Genomic DNA, 18025 nt, shown 5'->3' on the forward strand with positions numbered 1-18025 from the left:
AATTTATCAATTAGATAATTAAGCAGAACCATCATTTAAACGTAGTCAGTGACAGAGAATCATGCAATGGCAGATGAATGTGGCAAAGATGTGGCCTAAATGTTCAACCAAAAGTCATATATTCAATGAATAGTTTGCCGAATATAGAATAGACTAGAGAATAAAAAATAGTTCTAGCATGCAGATTTTCTTAATGTGAGGCCAAAGTTAGAAAACTATTCTGATCTCATCCTTCCGCAGATGAATATCTAATGGGAATGATTGTTACTGGTGTTTAATCTGCTTTACTTTGATAGCCTAATGTATTTTATGAGGATAAGTCTTTGAAGGGCAGTGAGTAAGAGCTGAAAGAAATGAAAGTAAAAGCTCAGCACACTGCAGCCACACTCGGTGATGGACAGGAGACGTGTCTCTGGGTGCACGTTGACGTGTATTCAGACAGGGGCCCAGGCACAGCGGACCAATCAGGATGCGGAGGAGAGGCAGGGAGAGGACCGGCTGACGGACACACGGGGACAGAGCTCCGGCCGCAGCCCCGAGGCGGTGACAGCGAGTGGACCCGGTCCTGACCTCACCGTGCCGGCTCTTCAGAGCAAGGTAAGACGGGTTTTCTATCTTTTTCATCATTATTATTATTAAGGACTTTAAAAACAACCACTTTGCATAGTTTTGCCAGGTGATTATTTCCCCTTCTCCCACACTCCCGGCCAGGATGCCTCCAAAACGTTAAAGTTAGCTAGGACACAAATGTGTGTTCCTGGTCTCCACTTTCAAAATAATACCGTGTGTGACTAGTATGCATAGCAACAACCATTCCGTGAGCGTCTAATAGTTTTACTTTGAAGAGGAGGTTTATGTGCCTTCATTATTTTGGTCTCATCCGGTCGCGAGCTTGACGAGCCGCTTCCGTGGAGGATTTAACTCGGTGTCGCGCGCTTTGTCTTTCTCCTGCACCGACACTTCGCGGAGTCCGGAACTGAGTTTGTGTGTTGTTGTCTCTGCCCGGACCAGCGAGAGACCGGTTGGGTCAGAAGGATTAAAAAAGGGCAGAGAAACTTCATCCACATAGTTCAGTGCCGACTGAGGGTGTGGAGTCCGAGTGTGACGCGTTACGTCACTCATAGTTTCGCTGAGCTGAACAAATCAACAAGTGGCCTCAGCGCTGGAGTAGACAGCGTCAATAAGTTCACTTCACTGGTTTCCACTAGGACTATTCTCATCTAACTGGATCACTGTCCAATCACCATATATTTATAATTCTTCAGATAGATGGATGGATAGATAGATAGATGGATAGATAGATAGATGGATGTACTTTCTTGATCCCAAATTGTGGAATTCCTGTGTAATTGCAGCAACATAAGCATAACATACACAAATATTAAAGATAAACAGAGAGTCCAGAGTGTTCTCTGTCAGACACAGAGGTGACGTGTGGTAGACCTTTCATGCTCTGCTGAATTTTTCTACATGTCATGTGCACAAAGTGGCCAAATCAACAAGTGGCCTCAGTGCTGGAACTCTGTACTAGTGGGCAGCGTCAATCCGACAAGTACAGTTCACTTGTTTCCAGTTCAACCCATTCTCAAATCTGTTCTTGATAATTGTTCTTCACTCTATATTCAGTATTCTTTAGTTCAAAGCATAGATTTTTATAAAAGGAGACATTTCATACTTAATATGCTACTTAATGATGAGATTGAGTTTCATCACGACCTTTCATCCTTCATTTATAAAATTGAATCAACATTACACTTATAGAGGGCAGTTATAAAAAGTGTGATGCAATAATTATATTCTTTATTTCTGTGCTGTTTATTGTAATTTATTTATTTTTAAACTGATATGGACCTATGAGTCTGAAATAAAGTTCAACTAACTTTGAAAACCGCAGTGCTGATCTCTTTGCGTTCAGAGGGTGGGTTTCCAATCTGCAGATATTTTTATGACATCAAACATATGTACTGGTTTGTACTTTGCACTGTTTTATTATTTCACCTAGAGTGTGAGGAGAATAGAAACTGAAAGTTTTTCACTTCCAAAGGGGCGGAGTGTAACTGGCAGCACAACGGGAGTTATTTTGGAACATCTTGAACTTTTTTGAAAACAAGGGATACTTTGGACGAGTTAATCCACCAATAAATGCCTCATTACAAGACAGCTGAGTGAAATGGTAATTGAAAATTTACTTTCCTTCCTAACCCTGACTTAAACACACGGCTTACTCTGATGAACAGATAAAAAGAACCTGTCTAACCAGTAAGCCGGTGGCCCAAAGGGTGTGTTCAATCCAAATGCAAGGTGATGGAAGCTAAAGCTGGATTCATGGCATATCGTCTTAGTTGTGTTGTTTAATTTGGTTTACATGCTTCATATGGAGTTTTTGTTTGCTTATTTATGGAGCTGCTTCTTTTTTCAGATGGCTGACGGGGAGCTGGTGAAGAGGATGCTGCGGGCCATCCTCCAGGCCAACAAGAATGGAGTGTCGCTGTCACGTCTACAGTCAGAGTACAAGGAGCTCAACGGAGAGCAGATACCACACAAACAACTGGGGCACAACCACCTGGACACACTGCTCGCTAGCATGCCGTCGGTTGTCCGCATGGAGCGCAACCGCTCTGGAGAGGTGTGTGCATGCTTTCTGTTTGACTAGTGCCACTAAACATTTGCTTATCAGTAGTTTGTAGAGAGCTATATAGAGCTACTATACTGTAATGACCTTCCCCCGAATAATTATGGCATATTCTTTGTGGGATATTGACAATATATGGATACGCTTTAAATGTGTCTAAGTGTTGATGGAGCACCCCATACAGGAAGGTATCCATTTACTGTATGTCACAACCAAAAGTCAATTAAACATGTGGAAAGGTGTTCCCTCTCTGATGTGGACCATAGCTATAAGTTAACTTGCCAGGACAAACTACCTCAACTTTCTCAATGTCCAAGTAATAAGTTAGAATGTTTCCCCTTTACCCAGTCAGGTCAAACAATCCATTAAGTAGCATGAAATAATTATCATGTGTTGCTGGTGGATTTAACAGCTTCATCGACCCTTTGATCTGTTTCTAATATTATCTATCCGTGTAACCCTCTCTCCCATCAGATGGTCTATTTTGCCTCGGGGGCCAATGAGACGTCCCATATAGCCAAGGTGGTGGCTCGCCAGCGCAGCTCCAAGAAGACGGGCCGACCCCACCTCGTCAACACACAGATGAGGGTCAAACCAGCAGCACCACTTGTCCTCAATGGTAAGAGTTACTCAGAGAATCTGGTGGCGGTTGCACTACTGCACGGCCATTTCTTTAGGAGGAGGGTTTGAAAACAGAGCATTTTCAATGTGACTTTCATTACACTATCCAAAAGGAATGTAATCCAGTTTACAAGCTGCACACACCACCTGCAATCTTACAGCACTTTCCAGTGATACAGATATTTTTAGCTTACATTTACAGAGTCACGAGTTGGCTGTAAATCAGTTAGGTATCGCAATGTTATTAGCTCCAGCGACCCCATGACCCTCTTAGGATAAGCTGTATAGATAATGGATGGATACAATTAAATGTAGCAGTACCTGCTTAAATCAAAGGAGTATACATTCAGCTTGTACTTGATATTTTATATCTTAAACCTAATTACAAATGCATCATCTTTGAAAGCTCTAGATTGTACCCAGGGTGAATATTGACACTGATGTGTATGTGGTGTAATGCAAAATGCCTCATGACTTCCCTTTGTCCTGATATTGTGAAAATAGATTACAAAGTATAGAAACAAAATTAAAAAAGTTATTATATAATGGTCAAATAAGATAAGACTATAAGGGCATAAAATGCATGTCCCGAATCCCTGTATATAGAATGATAACTCTAATCAGCCTAAACAGTTTCTAAACTGCCTGAAAGACACCAAAAACATGACGCCCTGAAGACAAGATGGTACAAACAAAGCCTGTTCTGTAAGTTTTTTTACTCAGAATCATCTCAAAAACCTTTTCGAAATTTGTAAAGGTCTCTGTCCCTTGTTTCTTATTTTTGAGTAAAAAAAAAAAATGCTCTTTTTATTTTCTTTCCCACATTTTTTCTCACAGATTTTGCATGGAATTCTATATATTTAGTTCTCCTGTGACGTCTCTGGCATCCATAACAACCACTTAGTTTCTTGAATATTTCCCAACCTTTCCCTGGCTCCTCTTGAGCTACAGGGCACCAGGACTGCAGCAGGGGAGAATTACAAAGTGTCCTGTGTGTGTATCAGTACTGTGACAATGGAACATAAGCAAAATACTGTGATTCTACGTTTGTGTGGATGAATGGCTGGCTTAGTTTAACTGTTGCTCTGTGGAGACCTGCAGTTCCAAGAATATCTCACACACACACACACACACACACACACACACACACACACACACACACACACACACACACACACACACACACCGAAGCAGAGCAATACACAATGTTCAAGGCTGCTCAGGTATCAGGCTAATATGTGTTTAAAGATGTCAGCACACACATACGCACACACTTACATGTACACACGCACGTCCAACCCTTTATTAAATTTCTGCTCCACAAACACACTCATAAAAAGTACCAGACATGCACATATCCAAACTTGCAATCATACAAACACCTGCATACACACACACATACACACACTGTAGCGTATAAACCTCCATTTGATTGTGATGCTGCAGAATCTTCTTAAAGAGTCAGGGGAGGATGCAGGAGTGTAGTGCAGAGAGGCGAGAGGGAGGAGAAAAGGAGAGGGGAGCTGTGGCAGCAAGCGGGAAAGAAAGGCAGTAGGATGGTGAACTGGTAAGAAGGGAGGGGGAGGACAGACGACAGCGAAGGAGGGAGTCAGAAAGAGGGAGAGTGGGGTAGAGTGTTGAGGCTAATAGAGCCTATAGCTGCTGAGACTCAGCTGCACGCGAAAAGCCGCTGATTCGCAAATCAACCTCTCTCCCGCCCTCACTCCCTCTTGTTCTCTCCTTCACCGTCTGGGGATGTTTATATTCAGGCAAAGATAGGCCAAGGATTGTGTGTCCACGCTGGTGAGGTGACGTGGCGTCTGCTCTGATGCATGTTTGTGTGTGTGTGTGTGTGTGTGTGTGTGTGTGTGTGTGTGTGTGTGTGTGTGTGTGTGTGTGTGTGTGTGTGTGTGTGTGTGTGTTGTCCATTGCTTATATTTGCATGATAATTAAGCTTGTGCCTGTCTGAGTGTCTACCTGCTGAGTTTCTGTAACATCTGTGGGTCTCTGGAAGATTTGTAATTTAATCAATCGGATGATTTGTCTACTGATTGATCACTAGTAGCACATATAGCGTATATATCCACTCAGTGAGTTTTTAAGGTGTACCCTGATTAACTGGCTTGTTATTGTTCTGTCACTGGAAAGATTTTTCATGAGATTCAACCAAAAGAGAGAAGATTAGAAGCAGGAGAAAGTTCTAGACCTTGCTGGGAAACAGCAAGATGAAGAAAAGAGTGAAAACAAAAGGAACAGTATGAAGAAGAATGGGGGAATATGAAGAGGAGGAGTGTGAAGTTGAAATGACTAAGGGCTATGCAGAACAAGGTCTAATGGTGATGTCACTCAGCTGAAATGTCATGTCATGCTGTGCTTGAATCATGAAACACATCCTGCTCTGTGTTATATGGACATTTATCCTTCCCAGTAGTGTTAGTAGGGATTTTACCAGTCTTACATGGAGGAGGAAAATGCTAAAAGAACACAAAACTAGTTGACAGCATACTGTATGTATACCATATGCTATATTAGATAATATGCTCTTTTCATGTAGTTTAATTCACCAATTTAGTTTCCACACACAATATACTTTGGAATAAACTAACAAATCTTATAGCATACACAAAAACAATAATGCTGATATATATTTTTTTTAAAGTTCTCAGGAAGGTGCCATGTGTAATTTAAGATATTGTGATGTTGCTGCCTGCTGGCTCGCGAATTAGAGCTATGTTGTTATTCATCACAACCTCTTGTATGTACAGATATTCATCAAATATCTACAAACTGAGACTGTTCCTTCTAGATAGATACACTGCTCTGTCTCAGGATCAGGTCCAACTGTTTGTTTACTTGGAGTCCATAGTTTCACGTGTCTTGTTTGCTTCCCTTCTCTCTCTGTGCAGCCAAACCTCAAACCTCATTGAGGCAGCCGAACCACCGTGGACGTGGTGGGGGTAGAGGAGGAGGCGGCGGCCGAGGGGCAGGACATGGAGACTCCAGACAAGCCAGAGATATGAGGGATGGCCATTCAGAGAGCAAGGCTGGGGCGCATCCAAACAAGATGTCCAATCAGAACACACCCAACAGGAAGGGGAACCCACCTGCAGAGAAGTGAGTGAGGAGGAGGGTTTAGAAGAAGATGGGAGTAAGGATCTCACATCCTAGTAATTATACCTAACCGTTTCACATTTTGGGGATTTTATAGGACAATCCTATATGGAAGTCAAAGCTAGGCTCCCAAACTGCTTTAGAAAACCAAGAAGAGGAATGTGCACATGCTCAGAAAAGCCAAGTCTCATACTAAAGAATTTCCTGTAGACTTACTATGATGCGCAACATGCTTTCAAAATATTTTCTATAAAAGTCTGAGACAGCTAATAAGACAGAGGGTTTGTTTTTTTTTGCTGGGAGAGGGTTGTGATGGTGATGGCCACTTGACAAGAGCTTCAGCCATCTTTGAATTTACAGGGCAACATGGTACAATATGCCCTCTGAGCAGCGCTGCTTCTTCAGGGCAGACTGAATACAGTGACTCACTGTCAGAAAGACAGGCCAGCGAGCAGCTGGTTAGCATGCTAACTTCAGTAGGAGAAAAGACCTAATAGAAACGGAAGCAAAGTCTGTTATCGTGAGCTCACACCAAATGCGACTACCCACAAAAATACGAAAAAAATATACATATATTCTTTCTTTCTTTGTCTCTCTCTCTCCCTCTTCTTCCCTTCCTTACTTCCCTCCCTCCCTGTCTCACAGTGCTGTCTCTCAGTGCTGTCTCTATCTGCAGCCCTGTCTCCTCTCCTCCCCACCTGTGTGGTGTGACCTGACTCAGGTCGTCGGTGAATGGGAGGCTGGTTGAACTTTGGTGTTTGGTTCATGAGAGCAAACGGCCTCTCTGATGCTGCTTACTCAGCACTGGGCTGCTGATGTGCTCTCTAGATAATTCTGGTTCTCTCTGCGGACAGAAAAATCTCCTCCTCTGTCCACGTCCTTCCTTTGACTTTTTATTGGCACAAAGATATTTTTGAAAATCATTCCATCTTTGGAATGATTCTTTGTCTTCATACAGCTACTCTCTTCACCTTGAAAGAGGTTGAGTCAAACACCTGATTTATTGTTGTTAAAGAAACTGTCCAACATTGTTAGATATCATCAATTTTTTTGCTTTGAAGTGATTAATTCAGCCCATTGACCTGTTCTCCAATGCACTTCCATCCACCCACGGCTCTGTACGCCTGTCCACTGTGAAAACAACTGACATCAGTCCTCTGTCTGTGTCACCATGGGTGTCCTGTGGGCCAATTGGCTCTCCATAGCACAATGAGGCAACAGGGTGGGAAGCCTGGTGTGTTGGCAGAAGACACGAGCCCAGAGCAGGGGGGATGTGAGCCCTATCTAATCCCCGCTCTATTCTCTGGTAGATTAACGCTTCTAAACCGACACAGAGTGAATCAGCACATCTCTCTGTATCCCTCTAGAACTTCCAATGGACTGTGTGTGTGTGTGTGTGTGTGTGTGTGTGTGTGTGTGTGTGTGTGTGTGTGTGTGTGTGTGTGTGTGTGTGTGTGTGTGTGTGTGTGTGTGTGTGTGTGTGTGTGTGTGCGCGCGCGCTATTGGATGCCTGGAAAATGAATGACTGAATGAATTACAACAACTAACTTCTATTAAAATGACAGCACAGGGGACATGAGTAGATGAGGCCTTTCTGTGCCTGGAAAGAAGAGCAAATACTGTTCACGTCATTGTCCACACTTAATTCTGACGTTCCTTCAGCAAACATTTCTCAATATTGCAAGCAAGATCTAAAGAAAAGTGCAGGCCTCAATGTTACAGGCTCCAGAAAACCACTTCATAAGCTAACAGGTGCTGTTTGTGCCAGCTTTAATCTAATTCCATCAGACTGCAGTCCTTTACTTTCTTGTTTTCCATTTGCAAGATTTCTCATAGAGAGATTCTTCTCCACTGCTCCTAGTAATCCTCCGCCATGTTGTGTCCTCTTTTGTCCAGGTCAGATAAGAGGATGACCCTGCATTCACGGTTTCATAAAGAGGTGCACGCTCACCTTTCCAGAAACCCCCCACAGACTGGTCGTAAGTAGGAAAGCCTTTTCTTTATTATGCTCAAGCTTCAACTAAATAAACAGGAATGTTGCCAAGACCTGTTTAAACAATGCAATATCATATCAATTCATCATATCAAATTGTGTCCGTCCGTCTCTTACCAATCGTAATGGTTTAGTGATGTATAAAAGAAACAAATGGAAACACATCTCGGTTCTCTCTGTGTGAGACTCCCTCCTCTTTAACTCCTCTCCCACAAGCCTTTACTTAAACCAAAGATGTGTTACGTCGCCTGTTTGAAGAAAGGTCATGTTCTGTGTCGCCTGGGGGAAAGCACTGGCCTCTAACAAGCTGTAAAGTTTGGAAGCACATATTTAAAAGTGTCCAGCAGTTTCAGATCCCGAAAGACAGTGGAAATTGTTAAAGCTACTACACTGACTGGTTTAAAAGCCTGTGGTCCCTATTAAAAAGATTCTGTAATCTCCTCTCTTAATTTAGCTCATTTGAATGTAAACAGGATTTCTAGTCCATGTATCCAAGGGCAAAAAGAAGAATATCTTGGGTTTCTCATTATCTATCTTTAATCTTTCCCTTCCTTCTATTTTAAGTAAGTTCCTTAGTTAAAACAAATCCAGTAGTCTCAGAGGCATCAAAGCATCATCATACTATAAAATGAGTGTGTGTAATCTCTCCTGCGTGTTTCTTTTCTCCAGCACCCATGAATCTGAACGAGAGCCTCAGCTCGGGAAAAGGAAAACCCTACAACCCTCAGCAGGTCCAGGGGCGCATCAGGGAGATCCTGGGGAAGTACAGCAATGGGTTTTGGGTATCGAAGCTTCCTCAGATCTACAGAGAGCTGTACAAACAAGACCTGCCCACTGAGGCCGCCAAAGACCTGGAGACCTGGACACACATATGCACTGTATGCACTCTTTAAATCTTTGTTTTTACACCTGACTCTATATAATAATCACAAATAATTCTGTTAGTGAGAGTGAATGGTTGCTTGTCTTATGTTGGCCCTGTGATGGCCTGGCGACCTGTCAAGGGTGTACCCCCCGTCTGCACTGGGATTAGCTCCGGCTCCATGTGACCCTCGAAAGGATAAGCAGTATAGATGATGGATGGATGGCACAAATTTGGTTCAGAGGGAAAGAGAAAGATCTGTATCGGGAGCTCTCTCTTGTCAACAACAAATTCATTTTAAGTCTAAAAATGTATTATTGTAAACAATACTTTGTGAACTGCTTCATGACTTTGTTGTCATGTGCGATTGTTTGTAATTATTCCTTTTCATTCCTGCTCTAGGTAGAGAAAACCTGCAGCAGCAACCCGACAGAACTACTCCTCTACCCAGCCAAGGAACAGACCACTACATCCTCCCCTTCACCAGTCCTCAACCTGAACTCCACCAGCACCCCTGTCCCAGTATCAAACACCCCTACAGATAAACCCTTGCGTTCCCCTGCTCAACAGAGACCCCCCACCACCCATCTGACTCGCTCCGGTTCTCCCGCTCCTCTGTCTCCTCCATCGTCCTCCTCGTCCCCAAGCCCTCCTTCCTCCCCTGCCTCCCTCAGCCCCGACCTGAGGCTGAAACTGGAGGAGTTGCTGGTGAAGTATTCCAACGGTCTATGGGCTCACGCACTGCCCAAGCTCTTTCAGGACACCTACAAAGTCAGTATCATTTTAAGACACTATCCTGTACATGTCATTAACATATTTTGGAACAAGCCGCATTTAATTGTTTTATTTTATTCATTTGCCAGACCAAACTGCCCAAACATGTTCTGGAGAACCTTCATCTCCTTTCCGACATCTGCACTATTGACTACCCGATGCCTGACAACCCTAAGAGGGCCATCCTGTACAGGAGGAGCAGCACGGGAGATGGAGGAGGAGAGGATGAGAACTGCAATAGGAGGAACTCTTCGACCAGTGAAGAGGAGCTGAGGGTGAGGCAGGAGCTGGGGAAGAGGCTCAGTAACCAGGCGGTGCCTTCTCTGCAAATTCCCAAAGAGGAGTACCCCTCTGTGCTGGTGGTGGATGCTACCAACACCAATAGTGTTATACTCAGGTAGGAGAAAACTTTAAGTGGGAGTGTGCAGTGAGATTTGACAGTTCCTGAAACACTGTGTCTCGACCTCTCTCAGGTACATTGGTGAGGGTTACTCCCAGGCCCAGGAGTCCATGGAGGATGAGATGAGAGAGTTTTATGGCCTGAACCAAAGTACTCCACCTCCTTTGTCCTCTCCATCCTCTGGCCAACTTGTTGCTGTCAGAGCTGAGGAGGAAGAGGAGATCCTGAGGGCACAAGTCTGCGAGGTCATGGCCGACAAGGTCAAGGTGAGAGGTCAAAAAAAGAAAATAACCAAAGATACTGTTGATGGAAGGCCATGCAAATGATACAGGACAGAAAATATTAATGTTAAAGTGCACAAATTAAATTGAGGATGACTTGTTTGAGACAATGATTTCCTCTCAATTGACTTCATCATTTAAATCATCTGATTAGAACAAAAGCTATGGGCATTTTTTTCATTCCACTTCATTTTGCTCAATTACGCCTCCTGTCAAGCTTGAGGGTTCCAACAGTGTGTAAAAATAATAAAAATGAATGATATTTATGAGCGAGAGGAAGTATTAATGATCTCTAGGGTCTTTGCCTTTGACTCTCTAGGTCTACTATGTGGATCATGGGTTCTCAGAGGTGACCAGCAAAACCAAAGTGTTTGAGCTGCATGAGAAGTTTTTCAAACTGCCTTTCCAGGCGACCAAGTGTAAACTAGCAGGTAAGTGTGATTCAGCACTTCATCATCCCAGTCCTCCTTGTTTTCCCTTCATCACTATCATTTGGTTTCTGGTTCAAACTGATGTAACCTTATGAGTGTGCGTCCAGGTCTGGAGCCATTCTGTCAGGAGCCTGCAGTGCTGAAGAAGTTTGAGACGATGGCAAGTGGTAGGATCCTATTGGCTGAGATCCTAGAGAGAGGGCAGACCCCTCTGGCTGTCCTGTACGACACGTCGCAGGATGATGATGTCAACATCAACGCTGCCTGCATGAAGGCTTTGCATGACAAGACGCTAGCAAGCCCGTTACAGGTACAGAAGACAAATGTGTGTATATAATGTGTGTGTGAGTGAGAGCATGCAGCGCACTAACATTCTATCAGTCGCTCTCCTCAGGTGAACAGCGCTTATATGAATGTGACCGTCAGCAGTGTCTGCTCAGATGGAACCGTCTACTGTCAACTGCCCTCCAGAGGCCTGGCCAAGCTGAATGAGTTACTGGAGAATATAGAGACATACTTCCACTCACAGGTTAATACGTCTCTATCTGATGAAACTTTTAAAAACATGGGGTGCATGCAAGTGTGTTGATAAAAGCATATACCTTTCTTGTTATGTACTTATGTATCCGAAAAATAAGCTGAGCCGAGCTTTTTTAGTCAGGCTGCATATTATTCAGGAGTGAGCAGACTCAATTTACTAGTTAATTTCAAAAGCCTTGTGTCAATGTTTCCTGTGTTGCTTCCTTCAGACGGAGTTGTGGACAGATTGAGATTAGGTTGATAATCTGGAGTTAAGACATGGCCAAGCCACTTAATTTATTGGCAGCATAGTGGAGCGGGTGCTTTTTCTACATCTGCTACTGCTGTCCTATCTGGTAGCTACGTCAGTGTCAAGGTACAAAACACAGCGTGGAGTCTGGTAATGTCTTTTACAGTTCTGATCTTCTTATTTTGAAGAAAGGGAATATGCAGCCTTTAAGCATGTAGGATATTACTTGAGTCTAATCTAATCTGAGGAAAAGGTTAAAAGTTAAAAGCTCAAAATACAACAATAGTTGAAACCAGAAAAAAGTAAATACTTTATTTGTTACTGTAATCCCCCCTCTAGTGTCACAGTGTCATCAATCAACTTTAGAAGATGGTAACAGAAGTTTTAAAGTGTTCAATTATTCTCCAGTGTTGACACTGTGCCGTAGAGAATGTCTGGTTATGACAGACTGGGGTTAAATGAATTCTGCATATGCTATTCAAATTGCAGTGTACACTTGCAGCAGACTGGACAGGTGAAATGTGTATGGAAGCATCAGTTCCATACTATGACACTAACTCTTGTTTCCTCCATGACATGATGATGAAATGTTCTGTTCTGTGTTCTTTATTTTATATCAGGTCACTTCAGAGTTCCTGGTGTCCAGACCCTTTTGTGGGAAAGGATGTATGGTGCGCTACAAAGGCAAATGGTCCCGTGTAGAGGTGAGAAGATACAACTGCTCCTTTAGCAAACATTATCAAATATGTTGACATATGCTTGATTTGGCTTATTCCTGACAGAAGGAATCAGGTCACAATTGCTCAGGAGTGTCAGTTGTAGCTGCCTCATTGAGCCAAGAAAAGAAAGACTTGACAAAGTGTATCCATTGTTCATCAGTTGATTATTGTAGTGATTACTATAAAATAAGTTTTAAATGTGCAGTATGTAACTTTGGCTGTTCTGGGTCTCCCAATCAAAGCAATAACAAATGACCCCATCTTGGGATAATGGGAGTTGTTGCCGACCATTGCCGATGAAAATCTACTTGACTCTGGTACAAATCACGGGTGATGACAATAATTGTGATCCATTAGGGCAAGGTCACATATACATGACTGCAAAGCAAATATCGCAGGTCAGAATTCACCAAAGTTAAAACTTTTGCTTCCTGTGGTGACGCAAATCATTGACTGGCTTCCCAGTCAATGATTTGCTTCACCACAGGAAGCAAAAGTTTTATTCATCTCATTCAGATATATGTCACCGGGCCCTTACAAGTGACTGGCAGTACATTTTTCCTTCATGATGCATCGATTGCCCACGGAAGTTACAGCAGAGACGGGCAAAGTCACTGGTAAAGCAAATATGATGCAATTAAAAAGGCGACCAAAGTGATACATCCCGTTACCTTGAATAAAATAGCGGATTTCTCTGGGTTTGTACATTGTTGGAAACATTTGGCATAATGTAAGTAGCCTTGAATCTCACTACCTGGCTAATCCCTTCCCTGTCTGCATTTCTGTCTTCAGATCACCAATCTGCATGGCAGCAGAGTCCTGGACATCCTGTTTATTGACGTGGGCGTGCAGGCATCTGTGGAGGTGTTTGAGCTGAGAGAGATCCCACCACTATTCCTCCGTGACCTTATGGCTATCCCACCACAGGTCAGCATCTGTGTCTGTGATAGACAGCCAATAGAAACTAACTATTCAGAGATTTCTGTCACTTACTATTATATTTGAATGCCCTGACATCCAACAACCTGTGTGTAGGCTGTGAAGTGCTTTCTAGCTGACCTGGCTGTCAGTGTTGGGTCCTGGACTCCAGATGCTGTCCAGTGGCTGCGAGAGAAAGTGCTCAACATCACTGACTGCAGCATGAAGGTAAGTGTCTGTCAGCCCTTGTCAAAATAATGACCACTCCTACTATTATAAACTTGAAGATGATCAACACCCAGCAATTCACTTTCAGATTGAAATCGAACCAATAGCAACACAATATTCGTACAGGACAAAGTCCGACAAATGAAGTTTTAAATATTTGTCTGCTTGAGTATCTAAGACTTCAAATGATCCTGTTGCTTCCTGCCTACACCACTTTCCTTCCTTGTGTATTATTACATTCACTTTTCATCGCTCCCAAGGTGGCTAAGGTAGACGAAAACAAGCGCTGCACCTACGTCCACCTGTTCACCGATAAGAACTTCCATGACCCGGCCCGCAGCCTCAACCATCAGATGGCGCAGTCTGACCTGTTCAAACATCAACCAGATGTTTTCCTGACGAGCCACAGGTTTCTGCTGCTTTTTTCTTAACTCTATTTCTGCATCATTGTCTATCTTATGAATTACCTTACAAACTAAATCACTTGTTTGTTAATTTCATTTCACAGCCCCGCTAAGATCTCCACAGCCACTTTATCCTCCAAGACTTCCAGTACCAGCGACTCCACTAATGGTAATAGATCAACTACTGTCCCAGCTAAGCCTCAAATCCGAAGGGCTCTGCCGGGTCAAAGAGGAGGTGGAGGAGGTGGAGGAGGAGGAGGAAACACAACCAGCACCACCCCACCAGAAACGCCATCAACTCCCTCATCCTCTCTCCAGCTGCCACCACTACTAGAGCTGCCTCCAGCTGGTAATGATGATATTAAACACAACAGTTGTTTAGTAGTTATTTACTGGGTAGTTATTAGAGGATACACTTTATGCTCATATTCAGGTTCATCATTTTAATTCATACTATTACTAAAAAAGGTTAACATGCTCTTATGTTCAGAAAACACCTCGCTTTACTCTACTTTTCACCCTCTGTCAGAAAAACTTGGTTTTAGCTCCTGTCTTTAATGCCCCCCCTCCTGATAATGCCCAGTCTGATCTGATTGGCCAGCTGGCCCACTCTGTTGTTATTGATCAGTAGCTTCCAACGCGACGTCCACTCTCGCTTTGCCTGGCTTTGTAAAGAGTCGGGCCAGATGGGCATTATGCAAATGTGGGCCACACATCATGAATGTGTGAAAGCTCCTACGTACAAGACGTTTCAGGAGCTTCAGTAGCAGTTTTATCTGTGGGTGATAGGAGCTGTCATTGCCGTGGACTTTAGATAAAAATGAAAAAGCTTAATATGTCTCCTTTAAAGGTAAAATTCCCAAGGGATGAAATCAGCTAAGTCTGCATCAGAAAAAAACCTATGTAAAGGGGTTTAATTTAATCTTCTTCTCCTCAGGAAACAACATAGATGTCTATGTATCCGTGGCGTGCCATCCGGGCCACTTTGTGCTGCAGCCCTGGAGAGATATGTACAAATTGGTGGTGTTGATGGGAGAGATGATTCTGTACTACAATAAAATTGAAGAAAAACCACTCAACATAGAGAAGAATCAGATATATGCTGCTAAAGTGGAGAACAAGTGAGTGAAGCAATGCAATTTCATTTCATAAAAACAGTTGGCGCAAGTGAAAAATGCTGGGAAATAATTCATTTGACTATTTGTGGAGACTTCTGACGTGTTTCTGTGTAGTGGATATCCAGTAACGGTAACTACTCTTCATCCTTTTCTTCTCTCAGCTGGCATCGTGTGTTGGTGAAGGGAGTTCTGACCAATGGCTTGGTGTCTGTCTATGAGCTGGACTATGGTAAACATGAGCTGGTCAGCTGCACCCAGCTCAGACCTTTGATCAAGGAGTTCAGGCAGCTGCCGTTTCAGGGAATCACTGCTCAGCTGGCTGGTGAGTGGAGTCCAGCTACATAGGAAGCGCCGCCACAATACACTCTGATACTTATGTCTTATCCAAACTCTACACGAGGCTATATCACATGCAATTGTCCTCTATGAGACAAATTGAGATTTGTGTAAATGGGCTGCACAAATAAACTTTGATTGATTGGTTGATAATAAAGACACAACATGCCCAATAATAAGAAAAGAGCGATTAGAGGGACAGTAAAGATTTGTTCTTATGGTTAAAAAATGAAGCTAATTAAAGCTGCAATCAGCACAGCCACTCGTCTACCCTCTGTTTCTAAGACACTGGCAATTACCTGCCAGATGTTTTTATTATGTAATGCGGATGTGTTCATATTGTGTCATTCGTGTGTGTGAAGTTGATCTGAGAACGGACTGTTTCCTCTCTGTCACTCTTCGCAGGAGTGAAGCCGAGGCAGTGGTCAGAAGAAGCTTCCATCGTTTTCAGGAACCACGTGGAGAAGAAACCACTCGTGGCCCAGCTGGAGAACCTACAGGAAGCCAAGAACCCGTGGGAGAGGAAGTTGACAGTCTTCCTGGTCGACACTTCCCAGGAGGAACGAGACATCTGGGTGCATGACATCATGGCTGAGTTTGCTGATGAGATTACCAATGTGTTGTAAACAAAACATGGTCGACAAGTCTTACTAGTCAAGCGGTTGTCCTCTTGCTCCATGAAGACACTATGAAATGTGAATAGATGAACTAGGAGAAGCTTATCCAACTTTATCTATCTACCATTTAGGGAGACTAAAAGTAGACAGATGAAAGGAATGAAATGAAAGAGAAGGGAAGGGAAGGGAAGAAGAAGAGCGGGAAATTGAGTGGGTTTATAGTATGTGGAGACTAATATTGACAGAAATACAAGAGGTACAGGTGTAGTAGCAACTTGCTTGTTGTGTTAGGGGCTGTACAGTGAGGGATGTTGTGATGTGATTTTTAGTGACTGCAGTTTGACCATTGGATAAAACACCCACGCATGATGTTGTGGTTAAGTACTAACTTGCTACAGACACATTTACAGTTATATCTATCCATGATGTTCTCTCAAAGCTGCGTTATAACATTTGGTTTGGGCTTTAAATCCAAAGCAGCATCCTGAAGTACTGAGAGCACATGCCGTTTTAATGTGTGTCATACTACAGACACCTGAACACACTGAATCCTGGTAATGTGAGCGACAAAATGTGCAAATTAACTGTGCAAGTTCTCATATGCTGGGAAAACTTAAAAGCATTTGTTTACAACAGCCGCTTTATAGATGTGTAGTTGTCAGAAAGGTTAAAAAAGCTACAGAGCAAACATTCTCCTAAGGGGAGGAGATATGGCTGAGTCAAGATTTTTATTTTGTGATAAATTTATTCACAGCCAGAGACAAAGTGAATATTTTTGGAAAAGAGATCTGATCAAATGTGGTCACAGGAGACACAGTTAGGACGCACTCTAACGCCAGGTGTGAACTGACAAACTTAGAGCTGACCACTTGTGATTGGATCTGTCAGATGTTAATACCAGGAGTGAACAGGAGAAGCATGACACAGACGTTAATAGGGTTTGCAGAGGACTGGTACACTACGTCAGATGGGTGTTGTTTTTTTATTTTTGACATCAGTTGTTAGTGGTTCATCTTGACGCTGCATGCACTGTAAATATGTGGTGTTTTGGAATTTTGCAGTTGACTAAAAGATTGGAGAGAGCTGAAGGTTGATAAAGGCATCAAAGCTACATTCTGACGGCTCGTAAACAAGATAAATGTGACTTTTTCATATGTATTTTTGAAGAAAAAAAAACAAAAACACTAACATATAAGTGAAATGCATGTGTTAAAACCCAGGTCCTGACTGACGCATCCATACCCTCTCCACCTGAGACACCAATGCAGTGGGACTTTCAGGGGCTTAACCATCTCTCCTTTCTTATTCCATGACAGCAATTCTTTGATTTCTGCAGATTACATGTGCTGCATGTTGCAGATGTTCCTGAGTTGTGTGCACATATAGTTGGATGTTATAATAAGAAGATTTAGATACCAGTAGTGTTATGCCAGTAGATTTTCAAATAGAAGATAATTTGATATTCCGATGGTTGGTCCATCAAATGTTGCCCTGATGAGGGATTTTACTCTGAAATGTGACGCAAATGCACCATGTTTTTGGATGTGCAATGCTGCTACAATTCTATGAGAGTAAACTTGACAACGCTCAAAGCTGCATTGTTGTTAACAACTTAAAAGTGACATGAATTTAATTTATATTTAACTTATATTGTCTAGATGATAATAGTTATTTTATCATTTCTAGTTTGTTTAACAGTGACCTGGAGGGAATAAAGGATGTTTTTGGAATAAAAAAATGTATTAAAGGTTTAAATGTAATCGCTGAATTTAATTATTTCTTGCATTATATTGAAATAGTGTTGTGGATGT

General features: G+C 42.7%; 1 protein-coding gene across 4 annotated transcripts; it reads left to right on the forward strand.

Annotated features, from left to right (window-relative positions):
* Nucleotides 1-353: 353 nt before the first annotated feature.
* Nucleotides 354-17974, forward strand: tdrd7b (tudor domain containing 7 b). Of its 4 annotated transcripts, none has more exons than XM_035148546.2 (20): nucleotides 354-597; nucleotides 2420-2626; nucleotides 3107-3251; nucleotides 6160-6367; nucleotides 8261-8343; nucleotides 9027-9235; nucleotides 9622-9990; nucleotides 10083-10390; nucleotides 10467-10659; nucleotides 10994-11105; nucleotides 11213-11415; nucleotides 11500-11634; nucleotides 12495-12578; nucleotides 13386-13520; nucleotides 13629-13739; nucleotides 14000-14148; nucleotides 14248-14492; nucleotides 15081-15264; nucleotides 15423-15583; nucleotides 16003-17974. In XM_035148546.2, exons 1-20 carry the CDS (start codon nucleotides 394-396, stop codon nucleotides 16221-16223), a joined length of 3666 nt encoding a protein of 1221 aa, XP_035004437.2. In that variant the 5' UTR covers nucleotides 354-393; the 3' UTR covers nucleotides 16224-17974. The 4 variants fall into 4 exon arrangements, with proteins under 4 accessions (XP_035004437.2, XP_035004438.2, XP_035004440.2 ...); XM_035148547.2 differs by lacking the exon at nucleotides 354-597 and adding an exon at nucleotides 2042-2173; XM_035148549.2 differs by lacking the exons at nucleotides 354-597; nucleotides 2420-2626; nucleotides 3107-3251 and adding an exon at nucleotides 4678-4820.
* The last annotated feature ends 51 nt before the right edge of the window (nucleotides 17975-18025 follow it).

Source organism: Hippoglossus stenolepis, chromosome 23, assembly GCF_022539355.2.
Source record: "Hippoglossus stenolepis isolate QCI-W04-F060 chromosome 23, HSTE1.2, whole genome shotgun sequence".
Lineage (NCBI taxonomy): Eukaryota > Metazoa > Chordata > Actinopteri > Pleuronectiformes > Pleuronectidae > Hippoglossus > Hippoglossus stenolepis.

Bases quoted from the DNA above. Each gene is read 5' to 3' on its own strand.
- tdrd7b (XM_035148546.2), top strand. From the start codon at position 394: ATGGACAGGAGACGTGTCTCTGGGTGCACGTTGACGTGTATTCAGACA. The intron at 8,344-9,026 runs GTAAGTAGGAAA...TCTTTTCTCCAG, and splicing joins AAACCCCCCACAGACTGGTC to CACCCATGAATCTGAACGAG. The intron at 10,391-10,466 runs GTAGGAGAAAAC...GACCTCTCTCAG, and splicing joins ACCAATAGTGTTATACTCAG to GTACATTGGTGAGGGTTACT.